Consider the following 20831-nt stretch of genomic DNA (forward strand, 5'->3'; position numbering starts at 1 on the left):
TTTAATTTTTTTCTTGCTCAAACTGAAAGAATTTCAAACTTTAACACTTTGCTTTTGATAACAATTCTTGTTATAAATTTGACTAAAAGCAGCTAGCAATAACCATGCCATGCCTTGCCTCAATGCCATGCTGCCTTGAAATGCCCTCTGTTGTATTTGTCTGAGCATTTAAGTTTGGCCTCATGCAAAGACTGGATTCTTCTAAAATATAAAGTTTTTTTTTTTTTTTTTTTTTTTTTTGCTGGACTTAAAAATGGTCTGTAGTCCAGTTCCAAGAGAGACCCTATTATCTTCTTTATTGTCTACACTCCTATCAGCATTCTGACTTTCTGAATTCTCACCAGAATTGCCCATTAAGTATTTCTAACAACATTCTGAGACCTCTCTGGTTTATACTTCTCTCAAACCAATCCCAAAGAGTCACTCAGGTTCAATCACAATAACCTCACTTGTCCAGGATAAATTTATAGTTAAGACTTTCTGTCAATGTGACAAGTATCTGGAACAACATAAGGAACATGCTGTCTTGGCTCATGGTTGCAGGAGTCTCGGTTCACAATGGATGATACCACTGCTGGGCACCCGAGAACAGGCCAAACAGCAAGGCTGTGAGCATGAACCGAAGCATGGTCACGAAGGTCAGGAAGCAGAGACAGACAGGGGAAACAGCTGCAGACGCGATGTGTTCTTCAAGGCTATATCACCAGAGACCTGCTTCCTTCACTTATACCCTACATTTTTAAGTTCCTACCATTTCTTAAAATAACACCAACTGCTTGGGACAAGACCTCCAACATATTCAAGCCATAGAGCATGTGTATGTATGTGTGTGTGTGTGTGTGTGTGTGTGTGTGTGTGTGTGTGTGAAAAATTTAATGCCGGGCAGTGGTGGCACACGCCTTTAATCCCAGCACTCGGGAGGCAGAGACAGGTGGATTTCTGAGTTCGAGGCCAGCTTGGTCTACAGAGTGAGTTCCAGGACAGCCAGGACTACCCAGAGAAACCCTGTCTCGAAAAACCAAAAAAAAAAAAAAAAAATTTAATATTCAGAGCTAGAAATATGACTTATTTAGTTTAGTTGGTAGTTTTTGCCTACATGCACAAAGCTTTGGCTTTGATCTCAAGCACTCATAAAACAGGGCATGGTGGTACACACCTGTAATCCCAGAACTTGGAAGGTAGAGATAAAAGGATCAGAAATTCAAAGTCATTCTCATCTACATAGCGAGTTCAAGGCCAGAATGGGCTACAAGAAACCATGTCTCCTAATAAAATTTAGAAATAGTATTATCTACAAATTTGAGATTACATTTTTATGTGTTTAAACAAATTATACTCTTGGTTATTTATGTTCCTAGTAATACATACATAGAATCACTAAAGCAATTTTTCAAAAATGTCACTTTACATGAATGACAAACCAGAGAAAAGTTGGGATAGTTACTAGACACTGCACAAATGCTGTTTTTCTTCCTTTTGGGTATGGTTGGAAGCTTTTTGGGTTTTGTTTGGTTTTGACCATCTATGAAGCTATATCTCACACTGATAACTGTTTTGGTCAATTACATACATAGGAGCACAAAGAATTCCTTTCCATTTTGGCAATGAGATAATTTTGCTTTTGTTCCCTTTTCTTGTCTCAGTTACTATAAGAGAATATGTTCAGATAGTGTTTCCATTAGTTGGGTCTCCGAGTGTGATCAGAGTCCCTCTCAATCTATATTGATAAAGAGAAAAAAAAATGACATTGGAGGTGAGATGGCTTGGTAGGTAAAGGTTTCTTACTCCAAGACTGACAACCTGGGTGGAATCCCTTGGAGTCCCAACATAGATTCCCACCAAATGTTCCCTGACTTCCACATACATACCATGGCATACATGGTAGCACCACTCCCTCCAAAGAGAAGAAATGGAACTGTAAAATTTTTAAAATTACCACATTGGTTTAAATCATTACTATTTTAGGCTTTTACTTTTTGTAAGATGACCTAGTCACTCCAACTGATACATGTATACTAATAGTTTAAACAATAAATTGTGGTTTATTCACGGTAATAAAGATGAAAAGTTGCACTGCACTTAGTAATATGGATGAATGGTAAGGAGTGCAAAAATCTAGACACATGGAAAGGCTATTGAGAAATGGAAGCTTAAGTGGTAATACTATGTAGAAGACCAAGAAAATAACATTGAGTCAACATAGTGGGAATTTCGTGGATAAAGAGAAGTTGCTTGTGTTTGAGAAGAGGGAGTTTGGGGGAAGCCTTAGGTGACAATGGCCTTCTGTTGCTTAGTCTGGGTGGCTTTCAGAGTTAAATATTGTTTTGTGTATTTTTCCTTATCAGTGTTTTGTTCCCTTAAATTAAAAGGACTTTAAGAGATTACGAGTGCCTCAAAAAACAGCAATATACTTCTCACTGAAGTGGAGCCTAATCCAGGTGTCCCTAATCATGGTGACTAGTTTTGGTGATGCTCAAGAGTTAGGCACCTCTGCTAAAATGCATCAAGTTGGGCAATGTGGAAATAACACAAGGGAAGTGTTCATTAGATCCAAGTCTGGAGGCAGCAGTTTCATTATTAACCAACTGTCTATATTATCCGTTGACACACAACTCTATGGGGATATAGGGAATATAGTACAGTTGACTTCCCAGAAAAAAAAAAATGAGTGTGAAGGATACTGTAAGATATACCCAAACTACCATGTAGCGTACCAAAGATATTTATGAGGCTAGGGACACACATAAATACAGGGAACTGGTTCAGAACCATATGGACTGGGACTTCTCAACAGCACAAGAAAAGAACTGTTACTGCGGCCTGGCCTGAGTCCCCTGTTTGACAGGATAAGTGTGCATGGTTTTCCCATGAGCTCCTTGAAAGATAACCAGCCCTGAGGATATGTTGGGACCTTCTCTGGGAAGGCTTCTTGCTAGGTAAGGCTCTTTAGCACTAGGTGGCAGTAGATTAGATACACTGTGTTCTAGTTTGCTGCCTGTTGCTCTGGTAAAATACTGACAAAGCCAATTGGAGGAGGAAAGGATTCATTTTATCTTACAAGTTAGAGCCCATATCAAGGAAAGCCAGGGCAGGAGCATGAGGCAGGAACTGAAGTAGAGGCTGTACTACGGCTTATCCAGTTTGCTTTCCATGGTTTATTCAATTATCTTTTTTACACAGCCCAGGCCCACCAGCCTGAGTGGCAATGCCCCACAGACACGCCTACAGGCCCATGTGGTGGAGGCATACTCCCAGCTGTGATGTTCTCCTCCCAGGTGACTTTAGTTTGTGTCTATTTGACAAAAACTAACTAGCATATACCAACAGGGTTAAGGGGAATGCCAGGGCCAGGAAGCAGGAGTGGGCGGGTTGGGGAGCAGGGCAGGGGGAGGGNATAGGGGACTTTCGGGATAGCATTTGAAATGTAAATGAAGAAAAAAATCTAATTAAAAAATGAAATAAAAAAAGAGCTACGAACTTGAGGAACAGTTGGCTTATATGTCATAGGAATCAATCAAAGTCAGCTAATGCACATATCGCCATGGGAAGCTCCAGAACCTCAACATTAACCACAAGAGCCAACATTCAAATGTTTGTCTTGGTCGAAAGTATCAATGATGCATTAACTGGGTAAGTTTAATTTTCTCCAATATACCTTTCTCCATTCCAATCTCCAAATAAACAGAAGAGGTTAAAAAAATGAGTAAGAGATCATATTCTCTGATCCACTGAACTGAAAAAAGAAGTTTGAGCCCTAAGAGCTACTGATAAGTTACTGAAATGTGGGAAATGACAGAGGGAAAATGTATTTAAAGGGTTAATTTTCTAGATTAGATTCAGTCATGATGGAGAACATAACATATTTGTACCAGAGTACTAATGAGAGAACAGATCCTTGACGTGAAACCAAAAAGAAAGAAAAGACCGCAGCAACTGGAGAGACTTCCAAGAAGCCAAATAAGCAAGGTGTCTCTGCTTAGTTAAGCCTGTATCTTGTGACTCAGAGAACCAAGACACCAAGAAATCACAAAATCACAAAGCTCTTACTCCTAACACTCTCGAGCTCCTGAACCAAAAGCCAAGTCTCACCAACCTTCAGGTCCCTGTTATACTAGGGAAAAAAATGTTTAAAACACTTAGTGGGATCTTCTTTTAGTCACAAATCATTGATAAAATATTTCTTTTCTGATTATGAACATTATTTTTTCCTCATTTAAAAATAGGAAAATGGGTTGGAAAGATAGCTCAGGAGTTAAGAGTGAGTACTTGTCTTGCAGAGGGTTCAAGTTCAGTTTTCCACACCCTCATCAGCCAGCTCACAACTGCCTCTAACTCCAGCTCCCCATAATTCTGACTGTGGTGGTCTCAGTCACTGCACTCACACATGCATAACAGAGCCCAGACATGGAATTTAAAAATAAATCTTTAAAGTAGGATGATTAGAAAGTACAGAGTGGTATCTGCTAAGATGTTGAAGCACCCTAAAGGAAACAGGATTTTGTGGTAAGGTGAACAGGAAGACATATCCAGGGTGCATAATGCTAAGTGAGATAACATGCTCACATTCATTATAAGGGTTTTAATTCTCTTTCAGAGTCCAATTTCCCCCAAAATAGCCAAACTTCTTTCTTTCTTTGGTTTTTTTTTGGTTAGGCCTGAAACTCAGAAATCCGTCTGTCTCTGCCTCCCGAGTGCTGGGATTAAAGGCGTGCGCCACAACGCCCAGCTGAGCCAAACTTCTTATATACTTTGACTTCATCACCTTCAAAAACCTGTCCTTCAAGGTCACCTTCCTAGGTAGGGAGAGAATGGGAGGAAGTGGAAACAGATGACAAACCTTTCTTTGTGGTATGAAAACCTCATCCAGACTATCCTGCTTAATGCACAGGGCTGAAAAATACAGTTTAACTGTTAAGTGCAGAAAGAGGGCACTGTGGCAATTTCTTCCCAAGGAAAAAATATTGTACAAAGATGGAGGGGCATGTTTAGAAGTAAAGAGAACTTGGAGTGCATTACAAATGAATAGCAAGCTCAGGCAGGAGTATTGAGAAGAGTGAGTTAAGTTGCAGCTGGCCAGCAGAACAATGAGTGGGTAAGATCACACAGGGCCTGGGAAGGAGTTTGTCTTTTGTACTCAAGCCATGAGAATCCATTGAAGGATTTTATGCAAAGAGGTGACATAATGTGATTTACATTTCATAAAGATCACTTGGCAGTAAGGAAAATGAAATGCTTGGGGAGCAAAGGCAATTAGATCCCCATAGCAGTCACTGTGGTAGTCAAGAGTCCTAGAACCAAGTGGCTAGCTAGAGAACTCACCTGGGAAGGAGGATGACCTGGAAATGAAAGGCTCTAATTGCTAGTCTCTGAAAAGCTGCAGAGGGCTTTGTGCAGTTACGTCACTGGTGAATGCTTGGAGCTGAGCTGCCTCTGCCAAGATCAGTTTCTTTTGGAACTGTGCTCTCCCTTAGGAGTGTGTTACAGGAACAAAAATCAGGAGCACATGAATAATTGCAGAAGCAAGAACACTCTGCTCAGAGAGCTCTGAAGGGATACTGAACAGGCACCAGATCTGGATTGATATCCATACCCAAGTTCATTCCTGTCTCCTACAGCTCTTAAAAGAGTAGGGTTATTCTTTCTCTGCAGTGGAGAAAGGTTGCAGCAAGCCTGTAAGGACTTTTTTTTTTTTAACTTTGATGTGTTTTGCCTGCATGTACATCTGTGGACCACATGCATGCCTGCTGTGCCCAGAAGCCAAAGTGGGCATGGGTACCCCAAGGACTCATGGTTATGAGCCACCTTGTGGGTGTGCTGGGAATTGAACCTGAGTCCTTTGTAAGAGCAGCCATTGCTCCCAATCAGAGAAACATCTGTTCAGGCCCACTGTGATGTTCTTAGTTAGTTAGCTACAGTTCTGTGATCAGCTCAAGGCACAAACAATCTCATGAGACTGTCTACTTTTGAGTAACAATACATAACTGGCTCCTGTGCTGGCTTGCAATCTTGACCTGTCCTGGCGTTGCCCCACCAAGGCACCTGCTCTGGGGAAATGGAGGAGACTCCCTGCTTTCTGTATCTCCTTTCTACCTCCTTGCTGACTATTCCAGCCACACGTGCTAACAAAAAGAGGCAAGGGAACATAAGACTGGTTGATGCTGTGACCCACAGGCTTAGTAGACATTGAAAAGGGAGATCCCATGACTCTCTGATGGGCACTGCACCATTCTGGGTGGTCTCCTGAAACATTCTGGGTGGTCTCCTGAAACTCCTCTGGGTGCCTGACTCCTTGCTGTTTGCTATGAAGTCTCTTTATCTCTTCAAAATGGCCCCACAGCACAGGATTCAAGCCTACCCTCCACTTGGCATGAGACGAATACAAGATACTCATGTGCTACTGTCCCACATTCTGGAAACACAAAGCAGCAGCACTCCACGGCCACCCCATCCAGCCAGTGAGCTTTTTCTTGCCCTGTATTTTTCCAGGGCAGGCACGGGGCTCTAGGCTCATCATTCTTTAGAGTGTCTTGTGCTTCCTAAATGGTCCCAGTAGACCTTAGTTAGAACTGTAATCAGAAACCTGACTCTCTCCCCTTTCCTACAGAGGCTAGGTTCTAATAGACCAGTAATAAGGAGAGTAACAGGCTCTGACACAGCGCTGAACTATGCTCCGTCCTCCTACATGCTATTAACACCGCCAGCACTTCTATGGTGGATTTCCTTGGTTCAGGGTCTAATCTGTAACCCCTGGCTGGTCTGGAACTAATTAGTTCAGGCTGGCCCCATGCTCACATAACTCCACCTGCCTCTACCTACCAAGGGCTGAGATTAGAGGTGTGCTCCACCACACCCAACCATCATTCACTCTCTTCCATTCTCAAAGTGATCTTCATTTTCCCCTCCTCAAAATCCCAATCCTCTCCCCACTTTTACTCTCAATGAATAAAGTTTTGTTCCCTTCTTCAAGGAAAAAACCCAAAGCCATCAGAAAAAAATTCCTAGGACCCTACTCAGATCTAAAGAACCAGAAAATGCAGGAGGGCTTGGAATGCAGCATTTTAATGACCCTCGTAGATGACTCTAGTCCCCTAAAGTTTGAAAGCCACTGTTTTTCAGTCAACCCCTCCCATTACCACTTACCCTTAATACTCTTCTCCCTCCTTCAGTCTGTACTGACCATACAAGCTTCCTGTCCTTTAAGCTGGGCATGCTGTAAGAGACGATGGGGTGTGCATACGCATGTGTAGGTGTAGAAGCCAGAGGAGGACATCAAGTTCCCTGCTCTATCATTTCACCTTATTATTTGGAGACAGGTTCTTACTGGATCAGGAAAGTTGGCTGGATGACAAGCCCAGTATTCTGTCTCTCTTTGTCACTATTCCAACCCTCCTCAGCGTTGGAGTTATAGACACACTTTTATGAGTGCTAAGGCTCTGAACTCAGGTCTTCACGCTTGTATAGCACACCAGCATGTCCCGTTTACTGCAGCTTCTCTCAAGTACCCTTTCTATCCCGCCAAGTCTATCTTGAGGCTCTCCTGCTGGCATCCCTTTTCAGTACTAGCTCACAGCACCCTTAGCAGAAGCCCACCCTGCTTCTGTACACTCTATCAATTTTAGTTTACTGACTGTTACTCCTTTACACCCCTCACTACACACACAAGGAAAAAGTCAACAAACTGAAAACTAAATACAGCTTGAGAAGTCTGCAGTGAAACGAACAAACCATTCACAACACAGTAGTTGTATGTTAAGAGACAGTTTGCAGGCAGGATGTTGGGAATATAGAGGCTTCTGGGGAGGGGGCTTATGAATCCGCTAAGCTATTTGGGAAAATGAGTAAACTTTGGTAGTGAAATGCAGGTTCAGCAGCAATGGCACCAACTAAGGTTGGCCTCAGTTCAGCCTCCAAACATGCCTTCTGGCCTTTTTCAAAATCTTTATACCTTTAGGCCTGGAGGCATCTAACTGGTTCAAAATCCTGAGACCTATTTGCTCCCAGAGGAAACTCCTATGTCTTATTCTTAGGAATTCGTAAACAAGCCTATATGCCTGGATTCAGCATGTCAACCTAGCTCACCTTGCCTCAGCACTACTCCAAGAACTTGTATATTTAGTACTCGTAGTTTTCCTAGGACACGCAAGGTAGGTACCATGGTCAGACTTTGCCAGTAAGCAGCCCAATCAGGTTTTGCTATTGAACAGAGATCCAGCTTCTGTATTAACCCCTTCCAAGGAGGGCTTCAAACATGTTAAGTCTCTAAAGAGCAAATAAGCCTGCTTACATGCTATATCAAACTCTCCCAGTCTTTCTTGGTCACATCTAAATTACTTACTCCTCAACCTTTCGGCCCGTAGGGGTGATCTTTAAAGAACAGTGAGATCAACGACACACATAGCCACAGCTAGTTTATTCAGCACCTCTTACTAGTCCCAGCTCTAGCTGTAGTTTTCCTCAGTGAACCCATATAGCATACTGTAAGACAAGAAGGTTACATTTTTCAAATGAGAAATGGAATATTCAGAAAGTAAATGATTTCTTCAGCTAAAGATGGTGGCCAATGCCTTGATCCCAATAATCAGGAGGCTGAGGCAGGAGGATTGCCATGTTTTCTTTGAGGTCAGCTTGGACTAGTGCGAGATGCTGTCTAACAACAACAACAACAACAACAACAACAACAGTAACAGCAACACAGAAAAAAATTAGATGATTCCCAGCTCCAAGAAACAAAGAAATTAAATAACTCCAAGTGGCAAACTAGCACTGGAACCTGTCATAAGACAAAAACTGCCTGTCTGCAGTCTTGAAGTTGAAGGAGCAGAAACTATGGATGAACAGAGGTGGACAATACTGGTCAGAAGACAAGAGCGGAGAGCCCACGTGCCTTCTGAGAGATGAAGAGAAAGCAAACCCAGAGATCCATCAGTTCTCAGCCGACTAGTTTCCACAATGCTGAAGCGACCCACAATTATTAGACACATCCATGCCCTCACAATAAACACCTCACTCTTGAGTCTGCCCAAGTAATTTTATGCTTTCTGTATCCAAGAAGGCTCCATTAGAGTAGAGCTGAGCTGGAGGCTTTACCACAGTGTTCTTGGTACAGGAGGGTGGTACCAGATCCTGGCTCATAGCCTGGGTAGATACAGTCTTCAGAGTTCTGAGACTGGAGTCTGAGCTCTCCCCTCTCAATGGGTGTCCATCGGTCACCTGCGCTTGTAGAGACAGGGCTGAAGTTTAAGGCCTGAGAGTTGGGCTTTGGGTCCTACTCGAGGAGGTCCAGTCTTTTCAAAGTCAAACAAGAAGAAGTGGCTGTTGGTCAGGTCCTAGAAGCAGAGAATACCAATGAGCTACAAATTTTCACTCCAACCACACGTCTCAGTGTTTGCCCTGCTCAGAGAGTGTCTCAAAGCCCCTCCCAGAGCTTTGTCTTAAAAGAGCAAAATTCCCATCTCTGGATTTACAGCCTCCCTTCTGAACACCATTATCCGAAAAAAGTTAAGAACTTGGGCAGACTTCTCGGGGACCTCCTCACCTTGTAGATAACCTTAAAGCCGAGTTTGGTCACAGCCCCCAAAAAGGTACGAATATCTTCAAAGCGGCTGCTGACTTCAGCTACTTTGAGAAGACCCCTGGGAAAAGGAGGAAGTCATGTGAGAAGGGGTGGACACGGGTATGCACATCAAAACCATCTGTGTTCTAGGGACTCACCCTGGCTTTAGCACTCGATTTGCCTCCTCAAGGAAGTCCCTGATGTTAGTTCCCATTAGTGAAAGGCAAAACACAGCCACATCCACAGATTCATCCTCCAGAGGCACCTGATGAGGAAGAATGTTCAATAGAGCACATACAGTGTCGGGAGAGGAAATTCAGCACCAAATGCTTGAACTGGATAATCGGATGGGAAGACTGGGAAGAAGGATTAGGCCAGACACACAGAGGGGCTTACCTGGGCCATGTCACATACTGTGACCCTGGGGTCCAGAGAAGCCAAATCAAAACAGTGCACAGGGTTCCGGACACTTGAAGCTAGACGGCAATCTCCACAGCCAAAGTCAGCTACCACTAAGGATGCAGGCCTAGGAGTGGAAGGGAGGGGAGGGTCACTTACTGGTCTGGTCAAAGTCCTGATCACCAACACCACCCCTCTCATAGTGCATAGCACCCCTCACCCCCATTACTTCTGGCGGAGATCTTTGGCAATACGGTCCACCGGGTGCAGTGGCCACTTCTTTACTTGTCTCTGAAAGCCACGGTGATAAAGGAGAAAAGCCTCAGGATCTTCCTGGAATAGGCGCTGGGCAGCACTGCTGGGCCCTGAGTATAACTGTTCATTAAGGTAGCGAAATCGGGCCCCATCCAGGCGTTGTGTCATGCGTGCTCGTAGGGCTCCAGCTCTAGACGCTTGACTGTCTGACTTTGGTGCAGGAGGCACCTCAGTCTCCTCTATGGAAGCCTTGGGAGGAACCTGCTCTGGTGTCTGGAGTGGCCGAAATTTGTTCTTGTGTCTCCGCTTATTTTTCTGCCGGTTCCGCCACTGCTTGCGGCTCAGGGTGTGTGAGGAGTTAGGTGACATAGACTCAGGGCTTGGCTTGGATGGGTCAATTGTAGCAGTACTCGTCCTGGAATTGTGAGCTGCAGAGAGGGAGATGAGAAGACATTTGAGGCTTGATCCTCTAAATTCAGAGGCATAGCAAGTCATCCTGGCTACTCCCTTGTCCTTCAGACAGAGTCCATAGCCGGGATAAAAGTGCCTCTTACCATCCAGCCCATGTGCGTGCATGTGTATGTAAGAGAAAGACCTTTGTCATCTATCCAGTCAGTTCACAGCCTCCCCACCCCCATATTCACATATACTGATACCTGTTTGGTCAACACTGTCCAGGGGCTGGGTTAGGTGTAAAGAGGAGTATTCCTGGCATTTCCTCTTTTCTTTTTCTTCTCCAGCAGAGATCCCACCAAGAGGAGGAGTTTGTCTGTGGCATTTTCTTCTTCCTTCTTTCCCCTCAAAGTCACTGATGGATGGCACCTGTTTCTGACATTTCCCTTTTCTTTTCTTCCCTACTTCCTTTGAGATGCTGGCAACTGAGGGCCTTTGGAGGTGTCTCTTCTTCCTTCCTACCTCCTCCTCCTCCTCAGAGTCACTGCCAGGTAGGCTGGGGGTTTGTTGGGAGAGAGATGCTGCTTCCAGAGCCCGTAATGTGGCCAAGAGATGGCGGCGCTTGCGTCCCTGGAGGCAAACAAGAGATGAGTGTGTGTGTGAGAGGGCTGGTGAGATGGCTCAGTGGGTAAGAGCACCCGACTGCTCTTCCGAAGGTCCGGAGTTCAAATCTCAGCAACCACATGGTGGCTCATAACCATCTGTAACAAGATCTGACACCCTCTTCTGGAGTGTCTGAAGACAGCTACAGTGTACTTACATATAATTAATGAATAAATCTTTAAGAGAGAGAGAGAGAGAGAGAATATGGATGAGGCCTGGAGACTAAGAAAGGAGAGATGGGCTTCAGCTACTGGTGGTTCTTCCCATCCAAAGTTAACGAGTTTGTTGTGAAGTCGGCCAAGCCCAGAACTTTCAGGCTGCAATCTCAACCTCTGGGAAGCTGGAGGGCAGAAAGTGTTCCCATCCTACTTTTCTTTTTTTGGTTTTTAGCCTTGGCTGTCCTGGAACTCACTATGTAGACCAGGCTGGCCTCGAACTCAGAAATCCACCTGCCTCTGCCTCTTGAGTGCTGGGATTAAAGGTGTACGCCACCATGCCCGGCTCCCATCCTACTTTTCAAAATGTGTAAAGGATTGCCTGTTGGTTTCCTTAAAACAATGTGCTAAGCACACAGACAACAGGACCAAGGCAAGATAGCAGCTATCTTTGCCTCCCACTGACAGCGTTCTAGGAGCAGCTGAGGTTTTTTGTTTGTTTTTTTGTTTTGAAACAGCAAGGGCAAGGTTACACAGAGAAGCCCTGTCTCAAAAAAAAAAAAAAAAAAAAAAAAAAAGAAAGTAAGTAAGTAAGTAAGTAAGTAAGTTCCTAACTGCAGTAGAGAGAATAATAGCCTGTTAGGAAGAAGCTGCACACAGACAAGCAGAAATGGACTACAGAAATGAACAGAACATTCTGGGCTAACTGAAGGTCAGGAACACCGTAGGGGGATGAAGAAACCCTCACATCTGATGAGGTTCAAAGGAAGAGGCATGTTTTCCGTGAAGCTGATTTGGGGTTCAAGTCCTGCTGCTTGTCCTCAGCCAGACCCTTACCTTGGAGGCTCTGGGTTCCCTGAGCCTCTTTTGAATAGTGATTCAGATAACCTCCCAGTCACCTGCCTTGACTCTATCTAATATACTTTCTACACTGCAACTAAAAATCCTTTCAAGACTATGGATTCTGCTCAGTAATAAATGCTATCTACCACGCTGAAGCCCTGGAATCGATCCTCAGTATATAAAGTGATGCCAGGTGAGAGAAAACTTGGAGAAGCCACTCCACTGCTAAAACAACTCTACTGATTTCCACCCTAGTGTACAAAAAAATTTATTTATCTTTTCAAGCTCTGCGCTCCACGCTCCGAATCACGCATTCCTATTTGGACTATCCGGATCTTCAGCTCATAACTAACTCCCTCACCACCCCGATCCACGATAGCATTCAGGCTCTCCCTCTACCCAACACGACCCGGGGAGGGTAGACTTCACCTCCTTCAAACAGCCCAGTGCAGGGCCGCTCACCTTGACTGGCGGGGCAGTCGCCGGCCGAACCTGTGCTGTCGCGGTCCCTAGGCCCACGATGGCTGGGGCCGCCTCCACCCATTCAGGCTCTTCGAACATACTGGTGGCCCACAGGGCCGGAGGAGCCTACACTCCGGCCCACGTGCAGCGTGCGTCAGGGAATCTCAGAGCTGGAACCAGACCAAACCGGGCCGGAAGCCACCGAGTGAAATTCTGTGGTAGCTAGAGCGGCCGGCACGGAGCAGAGCACCATCGAGTGTAGCCGCTGGCGAGCTAGAGAGGCAGTAGGAGGTCGGAAGGGAGGGACCGTGGCCCGCGCTGGCCGGAGCGGGCCGGGGCGGGCCGGGGCGGGGCCGGGCGGCGGGCGCGGCCGGACGGGAGTTCCCCCGGAGAAGGCGCCTGCGGCCCGAGTCCCGGTGAGTGTGGGTTGCTCCGCGCCCTGCCCCACGCTGTCTTGCTAGCCGGTCTCTGCGATCTCTGCAGCAGTTCTGAGCCGGGGCCGCCGGGCAAGGACCCCTGTCCCCTCCCCCGGGTGTTTGCAGCTTGGGCCCCTTCCCCACCCCCCAGCCGTGCTCGAGGGCCGGGGCTCAGAGCCGGCTGACACCAACTCAGGAAACTAGCAAAGTCTACCCTACAGCCCCAGACCCCCTTGCTCCTCGAGCCAAGGGGTCGTCCGCTGCCCGAAGCCCTTCACAGACAACCACTGTCCCTCTCGCGACGCTCCCCATCCCAGCACTGACACCTCTGTCCTGAGGGAACACAGAGAGAGCCGTTCTCTTGTCTCTGTTCTCCCGCAGTCCCCCGAGGCTTCCCCAGTCCCGGGGTCTCTGCCGGGACGCTGCTATGGACGACATTTTCACTCAGTGCCGGGAGGGCAACGCGGTGGCGGTGCGCTTGTGGCTGGACAACACAGAGAACGACCTCAATCAGGGGTGAGCTGAAGCATTGGCGGCGAGTGAGAGGATGGCTACTAGTCAGCTTTCTGTTACTCAGTGCTCATGTCGGGCGGGGGCGGCTGACTGCTATCCAGTGTGAGGAGTAGTAGCAAGCAAAGCCTGTTGATGGAGGAGGGTCTACACAGAGGAAGCTGTCGGAGTGTGTGTGTGTGTGTGTGTGTGTGTGTGTTTGTGTTTGTGTGTGAGTGTTTTAAACTAAGTTTCACAATCGGGTTCCCGGGAACTTTGCAGTCTCTGTGAACTCATGTCAGAGGCAGACCAGAGTGCCAGAAAATTGTTTGGAATTACATGTGGTTGGAGGATGAGTTTCTGCACCCTAGAGCGTTGGGTAGAGTGGGAAAGGATATTAGAGGTCTAAAGTTCTGAAACTGTGTAGTGATAAGAGGACCCATTTGTTGAAATTGCCTTAAAGTGATGTTTGGATACAAGAATTGAGACAGGGTTGGGGTGAGAGCCCTAAAATCATAAGGATGAAATAATTGAGTTAGTATGGGAAGTGAAGGGGGTTGTCAGAGATGACCTGGGGTTTAAAAGGAGGTTTGGGTACTTGGATACTTGCTGAGGTTCCATTATGGACTGACCACAGTTTTGGTGACACTACAGTGACTTCGAAATGCTTGGCAGGTTGTTAGTTATGCAGATTTAAAGTTCGGGAGGTTTGATTGGGAGGCCAAGGTACCACAAATAGCATTTAAATGGTATCTGAAGATTCTATCATGTGGATCGTACCTCAGAAGAGTAGAAAATAAAGGGAGAGGTTGAGAAGCCTGGCTGACAGCAAACAACCATCTGAATAAGAAATAAGAAATGGATTAAGATTAGAGAATGAATGTTTTAATAAAAGAAGAGTGGTTAATTGTAGGCTGCTGAGAAGTTAAAGAGCATGGATGAGCATTTAAAAAGTCTTCATTTAATTTACATTTAGGATGTATTTGATCTTTCGAATGCTATTGCAGAACAGAAACAGGAAACTGCATCACACTGGGTTCCTTCAAATAAGGAACACCACTTGTGGTCACTGCTAGAGTCTTTGAATCAGACATAATCTACACCCTAGAGATGACAGGCTTCTCAGGGAGAAAAGTGAATGGGAGGTGAGGAAACAGATAATATGAACACTTTCTAAAATGCTGGCTGATAAACGAAAGCAACAAGTGCAGTGTTGAGAGCTTAGTAGGTAGTTTTGGTTTGCTTTTGAAGACAGGGTGTCATGTAGTTCAGAATGACCTCCAGCTTTCCATCCTACTGCTTCAGCCTCCTGAGTGCTGGGATTTCCATTTGTTGCCACTGTATCTGACTATAAGAGTATATATATATATATATATATATATATATATATATATATATATATATATATATATATATATTTTTAGGTTGGGAAGGATCATCTGCCATCCTAGGCTAGGTTTCACTAGCTTTCATTAGGCTGTATGTTATTTCTCTGCTAGATTCAAAGTTATTTGTTTCATTTTTTTTTCCACATAACTTGTGTGCTCTGGTAAAAACTAAGCTCTCCTATTTTGTTGGTAAGAAAATAGAAGTTTAGGCTGTTGTCCAGTAGGAGTGGCATCTTGAAAGACTCCTTGCTGTCAAAAGGTGAAGGATATCATTAGGGAAACCAGAATGCTATGGTGGCTTGAGGGGACAGGGTGTGGGTGCTGGAGGTGGTTAACTCCCTGAAGGCTTTTTTGAGATAGAGATCCAGGCCCTGAGGTGACCATCCACAAGCTTGGGCTTGCTCGGAGGCCACAGACTTCTGGAAGTTGTTCAATCAGAACATGGGAAATCTGGGAGACAAGAGTGATAGCAAGGGATAGACTCATACCCTGGAAAAGCCTTTGCTGAGTTTAACAGATGAGGGCCAACTAGAGGGACAATTATTTAAAGCTACATACTTCCTTCAGCTGTTGGGGGATTCTAGGTGACCAAGCCAGGATCAGCTCAAGGCCCCTCCTCCAGTCCCTTCACAGGAAGTGACCACAGCACTAAAGTATCTGGAAGCTGCAGGCCTAGACCACAGACCGCCCCCTGTTCCGCCCCTCAGATCTGCATCCCAGGGCTGGAGGGAATTTCCTTTTATGGCTCCAGGCTGTCAGTTTGACCCAGCCCATCCAGTTGTTTTGTTTGTACACTTCTCTTTATAAAATATATGTCCTTAGGGGATGAAAATACAAATTAGGTAACATTTTTATTCAAAAGCTTCCATTTACATTTTTCTCTGAATTTTGGAGTGGTAAGTAGGAACATCCTGGTTTGTAGGATTATCCACCCTCCCCCCATCAGTAATGAAAAGCATGTTTGTCATTGTACCCCTCCAAACATTTTCATTCCATTCCATTGTTAGATGTTAGTTTCAGTAACAGCCAAAAGCTTGTTTCTTCTAAGTTATAGCCTGTCTTCTCCAGTATGCCTTCTCCCCTATTAACCTACAAACAACATCAGCTTTCATCCCATTCTCAAGCATATATGATCCAACAGGCAAGAGAGCTCACAGTAGCAGATTCTTACAATCCAGTCAGTTTAACTCTACAGTAAGGAGATGCACAAAAAAACAACGCAAACAAAGAATTGTAGGTGTTACTAAAGACGTATGAACTGAAGATAAAGCATGTGTCAAGTATACAAGGTCCTGGGTATGATTCCTAGCACTGTCAAATGGGAAGGCAAGAAAGTAGGGAAGCCAGAGGACCCCAGGAAGAGTACTATCACCTAATGGAGTAGAATTGCTAGGGAAGGAGTTGTGGTTAAAGTGATAAACCTTACAGTTGTTGGGACATCTAGGTGACTGGGTATGAAGCTCAAGGGAAAGTCTGAACTGAACTTTAGGAATTGCCAACGTGCATAGGAGCTAAGTCCTAAAGAGGCAAGCCTTCTCGGTGACTATAGAATCTCTTTTCCCCCATGAATCAAAGCTTTTGTCCTTCCCAACTCCAGCTTAGTGTCTGTGCTCTTTTCTCAAAGGGATGATCATGGCTTCTCCCCCTTGCACTGGGCCTGCCGAGAAGGCCGCTCTGCAGTGGTTGAAATGCTGATCATGCGGGGAGCACGGATCAATGTGATGAATCGTGGGGATGATACACCCCTGCACCTGGCAGCTAGTCATGGACACCGTGACATTGTACAGAAGGTACATGCAAACCCTTCACCACCCACATCTCTCTCTCACACACACACTATGAAGCCAGTAACAGGCACTGTCATGTGAAGAATGTGTGCTATTCTTCCTTTCTTCATGCCTGGACACAAGTCTCTCACAGGGACTGACTGCCTTTTTCTTCTCTTGGCCATGGGGCGTAGCTGTTGCAATACAAGGCTGACATCAATGCAGTGAATGAACACGGCAATGTGCCACTTCACTATGCATGTTTCTGGGGCCAAGACCAGGTGGCAGAGGTAAGTACTCAGACCCCAAGTCCTATGATGAGTGGGAAGCAAACTGAGCATGGAACCATCAATCCATTCTGTCAGCCCTACTGTGTGACATTTACAGAATTATGTACTGCATCTGTGTTCATGCTTGTTTGTGACTGGCCCCCTGAACAATTTTCTTTTCAGGACCTGGTGGCTAACGGGGCTCTTGTGAGCATCTGTAACAAGTATGGAGAGATGCCTGTGGACAAAGCCAAGGCACCCCTTAGAGAGCTTCTCCGAGGTTCATTATCTACCCCTAGCTTGTCTCTTGCCCCACCTTGCATCTCCTCCCTTCACAGCACAATTAAAGCTAAGACCATTCTTCTTCTCTAGAACGGGCAGAGAAGATGGGCCAGAATCTCAACCGTATTCCATACAAGGATACATTCTGGAAGGGGACCACTCGCACGAGGCCCCGTGAGTCACTACTGTGGGGAGGGGAGGGGCTGCAGCACAAGATTCTTGGGCTACTGGTGTCATGTTAAGGTAAAACTGGGTACTTGACCTGCTCATATTCTCAGGAAATGGGACCCTGAACAAACACTCCGGTATTGACTTCAAACAGCTCAACTTTCTGGCAAAGCTCAACGAGAATCATTCTGGAGAGGTAATCCCCACCCTTTTTGTTTCTCCCTTCCTAACACTCACAAACTGCCCACTCTGTATCCCTAATTAAGGTTTTTCTTCAAGTTAGTAGAAAAGAAATGGTACAGCCTGAGATAATGCTTCCTAACCTCTGTCCTTCAGCTATGGAAAGGCCGCTGGCAAGGCAATGATATTGTTGTGAAGGTGCTGAAGGTTCGAGACTGGAGTACAAGGAAAAGCAGGGACTTCAATGAGGAATGTCCCCGGCTCAGGTGGGACACCTGAACTGGAAGCTGTTGTTTCCAAGGCACCCCAAGTAGTACTGAAAAGATTCTGTTGGGTCTCACCACTCTTTTCCTCCCCAGGATTTTCTCACATCCAAACGTGCTCCCAGTGCTAGGTGCTTGCCAGGCTCCCCCAGCCCCCCACCCAACCCTCATCACACACTGGATGCCATATGGATCTCTCTACAATGTTCTACATGAAGGCACCAGTAAGGATGTTGGTCTTGTTGGGAAGGGACTAGAATAGGGGAAGGAGACCCTAAATGAATGATTCTTGCTTCCTGTTAGATTTCGTTGTGGACCAGAGCCAAGCTGTAAAGTTTGCTTTGGACATGGCAAGAGGCATGGCTTTTCTTCACACACTAGAGCCTCTCATACCTCGGCATGCACTCAATAGCCGCAGTGTAATGGTGAGATCACAGTTCACTTCTGGTCCGCAGAGCCCTCCCTTTGCTGGCCTAGAATAGGTCCCACCTTTTTGAACTTAATTTGTCTTCCTCAGATCGATGAAGATATGACTGCCCGAATCAGCATGGCTGATGTTAAGTTTTCTTTCCAGTGCCCTGGGCGCATGTATGCGCCTGCCTGGGTGGCCCCTGAAGGTAGGTGAAGGCATCATATAGGAAATTGAGAAGAACAAGCTCAGTAACAGTAAAAGAGGCACAGACTAGACAGGTTAGGAGGCCGAATAGTAAGCCTTAGTCCTTCTAGCCCTGCAGAAGAAGCCTGAAGACACAAACAGACGCTCAGCAGACATGTGGAGTTTTGCGGTGCTTCTGTGGGAACTGGTGACACGAGAGGTGCCCTTTGCTGACCTCTCTAATATGGAGATTGGAATGAAGGTGAGCACAGAACTGCAGGTACTTGTATAGGGGTGGTGGTGCTGGCAAACACTTGTAAGCGCTTCCTGAAGTTTATACAGCTAAATAGTAATCTTACCATTCAAGGACCAAAGGCTCTTGCCCATATGATGAACTCAAATTCTGAAGCTCACCTTGTTCCTTGTAATTTGCAGGTGGCACTGGAAGGCCTTCGGCCTACCATCCCACCAGGTATTTCCCCCCATGTGTGTAAGCTCATGAAGATTTGCATGAATGAAGACCCTGCAAAGCGACCCAAGTTTGACATGATTGTGCCTATCTTGGAGAAGATGCAGGACAAGTAGGACCTGAAGGTCCTTGCCCAAACTCCAGAAGTGTTAAAACATGGCTGGGGGAGTACACTTCTCCAAAGCTAGACCTCTGGTTGCCTCCCCTGTCTCTAATCATGGTACTACCCCAGTTATGGGGCTCGTTCCCTGCTCCCATCCCTACACTGTAGCCCCAAAAGGGGCTGGGCTCAGAGCTTTGTCACTTGCCACATGATGTCTCCCAACATGGGAGGGATCAGCCCCGCCTGTCACAATAAAGTTTATTATGAAAACAGGCTCGTGTGGGGACAGAGGGAAAGACAAATACATCTGGGTTGTGTGGCTCAGGTGAAGTAGTGCGGCTTCTTCACATTGATGCCATACTCGCTGAGGGCGGGGGTCAAGTCCTCCATGGTTAGGGTGTACTTGCGATCCTGGGGAAAAGAAGGAAGACCACCAGCTGAGCACAGCAAGTGTAGACTCCAATCCTTTGCGGGTGACCCTGAGTAGGCCCAATACCTCCCCTAGGATTCTGCTTCCCCAAAAGGCTTTCAGGATAAGTTAGGCCTGTACTGGAAGGTGAGCCTCTCACACCTTACTCTTGCTCCGGGAGCTGCCAGAGGCTGTGCCCTTCATTTTGCAGTGTTGTAGGGCATCATTGGCAATATCTGAGATGAATTTCTGGGCAGCTAGTGAGATGAGCCGAATTCTAGAGAGGAAGGGGGGGGTAGTAATAAGATTATTTAGCAAACTCCACCCAGCACTCAATAGTCTAACCTGCTCTGAGTTCACTCACATGCGTGGGTCTGAAGCTTCAAAGCCAGCGCGATTCAGGTAGTAACCAGTCACTGCATCTGGGATCTGAAAAATCAAATTAAATAGCCATCAGTATTAGCTCTGCCTATTGATGCGCTGGGTGGGACAGAAGAATAAAGATGCCTGGCGGTGGTGGCACATGCCTTTAATCCCAGCACTTGGGAGGCCGAGGCAGGTGGATTTCTGAGTTCAAGGCCAGCCTGGTCTACAGAGTGAGTTCCAGGACAGCCAGGGATACACAGAGAAACCCTGTCTCGAAAAAACAAAAGAGATGGCTTCATAGCAGAGAAAGCGTGAAAGCACGAAGGTGTGATTGAAAGGCATTGACAGCGAGCCAGGTGGCCTTGTTCAGGCGGGAAGCGCACCGTAGGTGTGTAATCCTCCAACTGCATCAAGAAGTCCACTAGAGGTGTGCTGGACACTACGGGCTTCACTTCTCCGTTGGCCGCGCTCGGTAGGGCGTAAACCCCGTTAGACATTGCCCCCTCCGGGGGAGCCGCGCCGCCCGCTGCCACCGATGCTGAAGGAGAACCAACAACACATGTGAGAGGCGCAGGGTTCCCCTGCCGCGGCACCTAGTCCGAAATCCCCTCCTCCCTCACCCGGCCCGGCTCTCCCTCACCTGGCCCGCGCCGCTCTGCCGGCTCCCCTGCCCGTGCCGCCACGGGGCCCGTGCCCGCAGTGGCGACTCCAGCCACGGGGCCCCCTGCTGTCCCCGCGGGGCTGGCTTTGCTCTCCGCGGCCGTGCTAGTGGGCAGCGCAGCGGGAGCCGACACCGGGGGTGCCGGACCCGCGACCGAGGCGGCACAGGCGGGCGCCGCCTCGGGGTCCGCGCCGGAGCCGCTGCAGCTCATGGGGCCGGTGGGAAAGGCGGCGAACAGAGCCGCTTCCGCTTCCGCTCGCCCAAGCGCACGTTGCGTGACGTTA

At 46.7% G+C, this 20831-nt stretch overlaps 3 protein-coding genes across 3 annotated transcripts; 1 reads left to right on the top strand and 2 right to left on the bottom strand.

The window, feature by feature from the left end:
• Positions 1-8391: 8391 nt before the first annotated feature.
• On the bottom strand, positions 8392-13007 carry Rrp8 (ribosomal RNA processing 8). Its single transcript, XM_021218120.1, has 7 exons — positions 12724-13007; positions 10864-11230; positions 10182-10635; positions 9950-10079; positions 9712-9818; positions 9536-9632; positions 8392-9326 (listed from the first exon to the last, which is right to left on the bottom strand). Exons 1-7 carry the CDS (start codon positions 12820-12822, stop codon positions 9207-9209), a joined length of 1374 nt encoding a protein of 457 aa, XP_021073779.1. The 5' UTR covers positions 12823-13007; the 3' UTR covers positions 8392-9206.
• Positions 13008-13018: 11 nt separating this feature from the next.
• Positions 13019-19381, top strand: Ilk (integrin linked kinase). Its single transcript, XM_021218141.2, has 13 exons — positions 13019-13139; positions 13521-13655; positions 16641-16806; positions 16977-17072; positions 17235-17331; positions 17424-17507; positions 17612-17697; positions 17838-17947; positions 18041-18168; positions 18248-18369; positions 18462-18561; positions 18671-18801; positions 18975-19381. The coding sequence occupies exons 2-13, from the start codon at positions 13567-13569 to the stop codon at positions 19122-19124; spliced, it is 1359 nt and encodes a 452-aa protein (XP_021073800.1). The 5' UTR covers positions 13019-13139; positions 13521-13566; the 3' UTR covers positions 19125-19381.
• Taf10 (TATA-box binding protein associated factor 10) lies at positions 19353-20790 on the bottom strand. Its single transcript, XM_021218178.2, has 5 exons — positions 20527-20790; positions 20270-20424; positions 19885-19949; positions 19683-19797; positions 19353-19522 (listed from the first exon to the last, which is right to left on the bottom strand). Exons 1-5 carry the CDS (start codon positions 20756-20758, stop codon positions 19433-19435), a joined length of 657 nt encoding a protein of 218 aa, XP_021073837.1. The 5' UTR covers positions 20759-20790; the 3' UTR covers positions 19353-19432.
• Positions 20791-20831: the final 41 nt, after the last annotated feature.

This window comes from Mus pahari, chromosome 1 (genome assembly GCF_900095145.1).
Source record: "Mus pahari chromosome 1, PAHARI_EIJ_v1.1, whole genome shotgun sequence".
Taxonomy (NCBI): domain Eukaryota; kingdom Metazoa; phylum Chordata; class Mammalia; order Rodentia; family Muridae; genus Mus; species Mus pahari.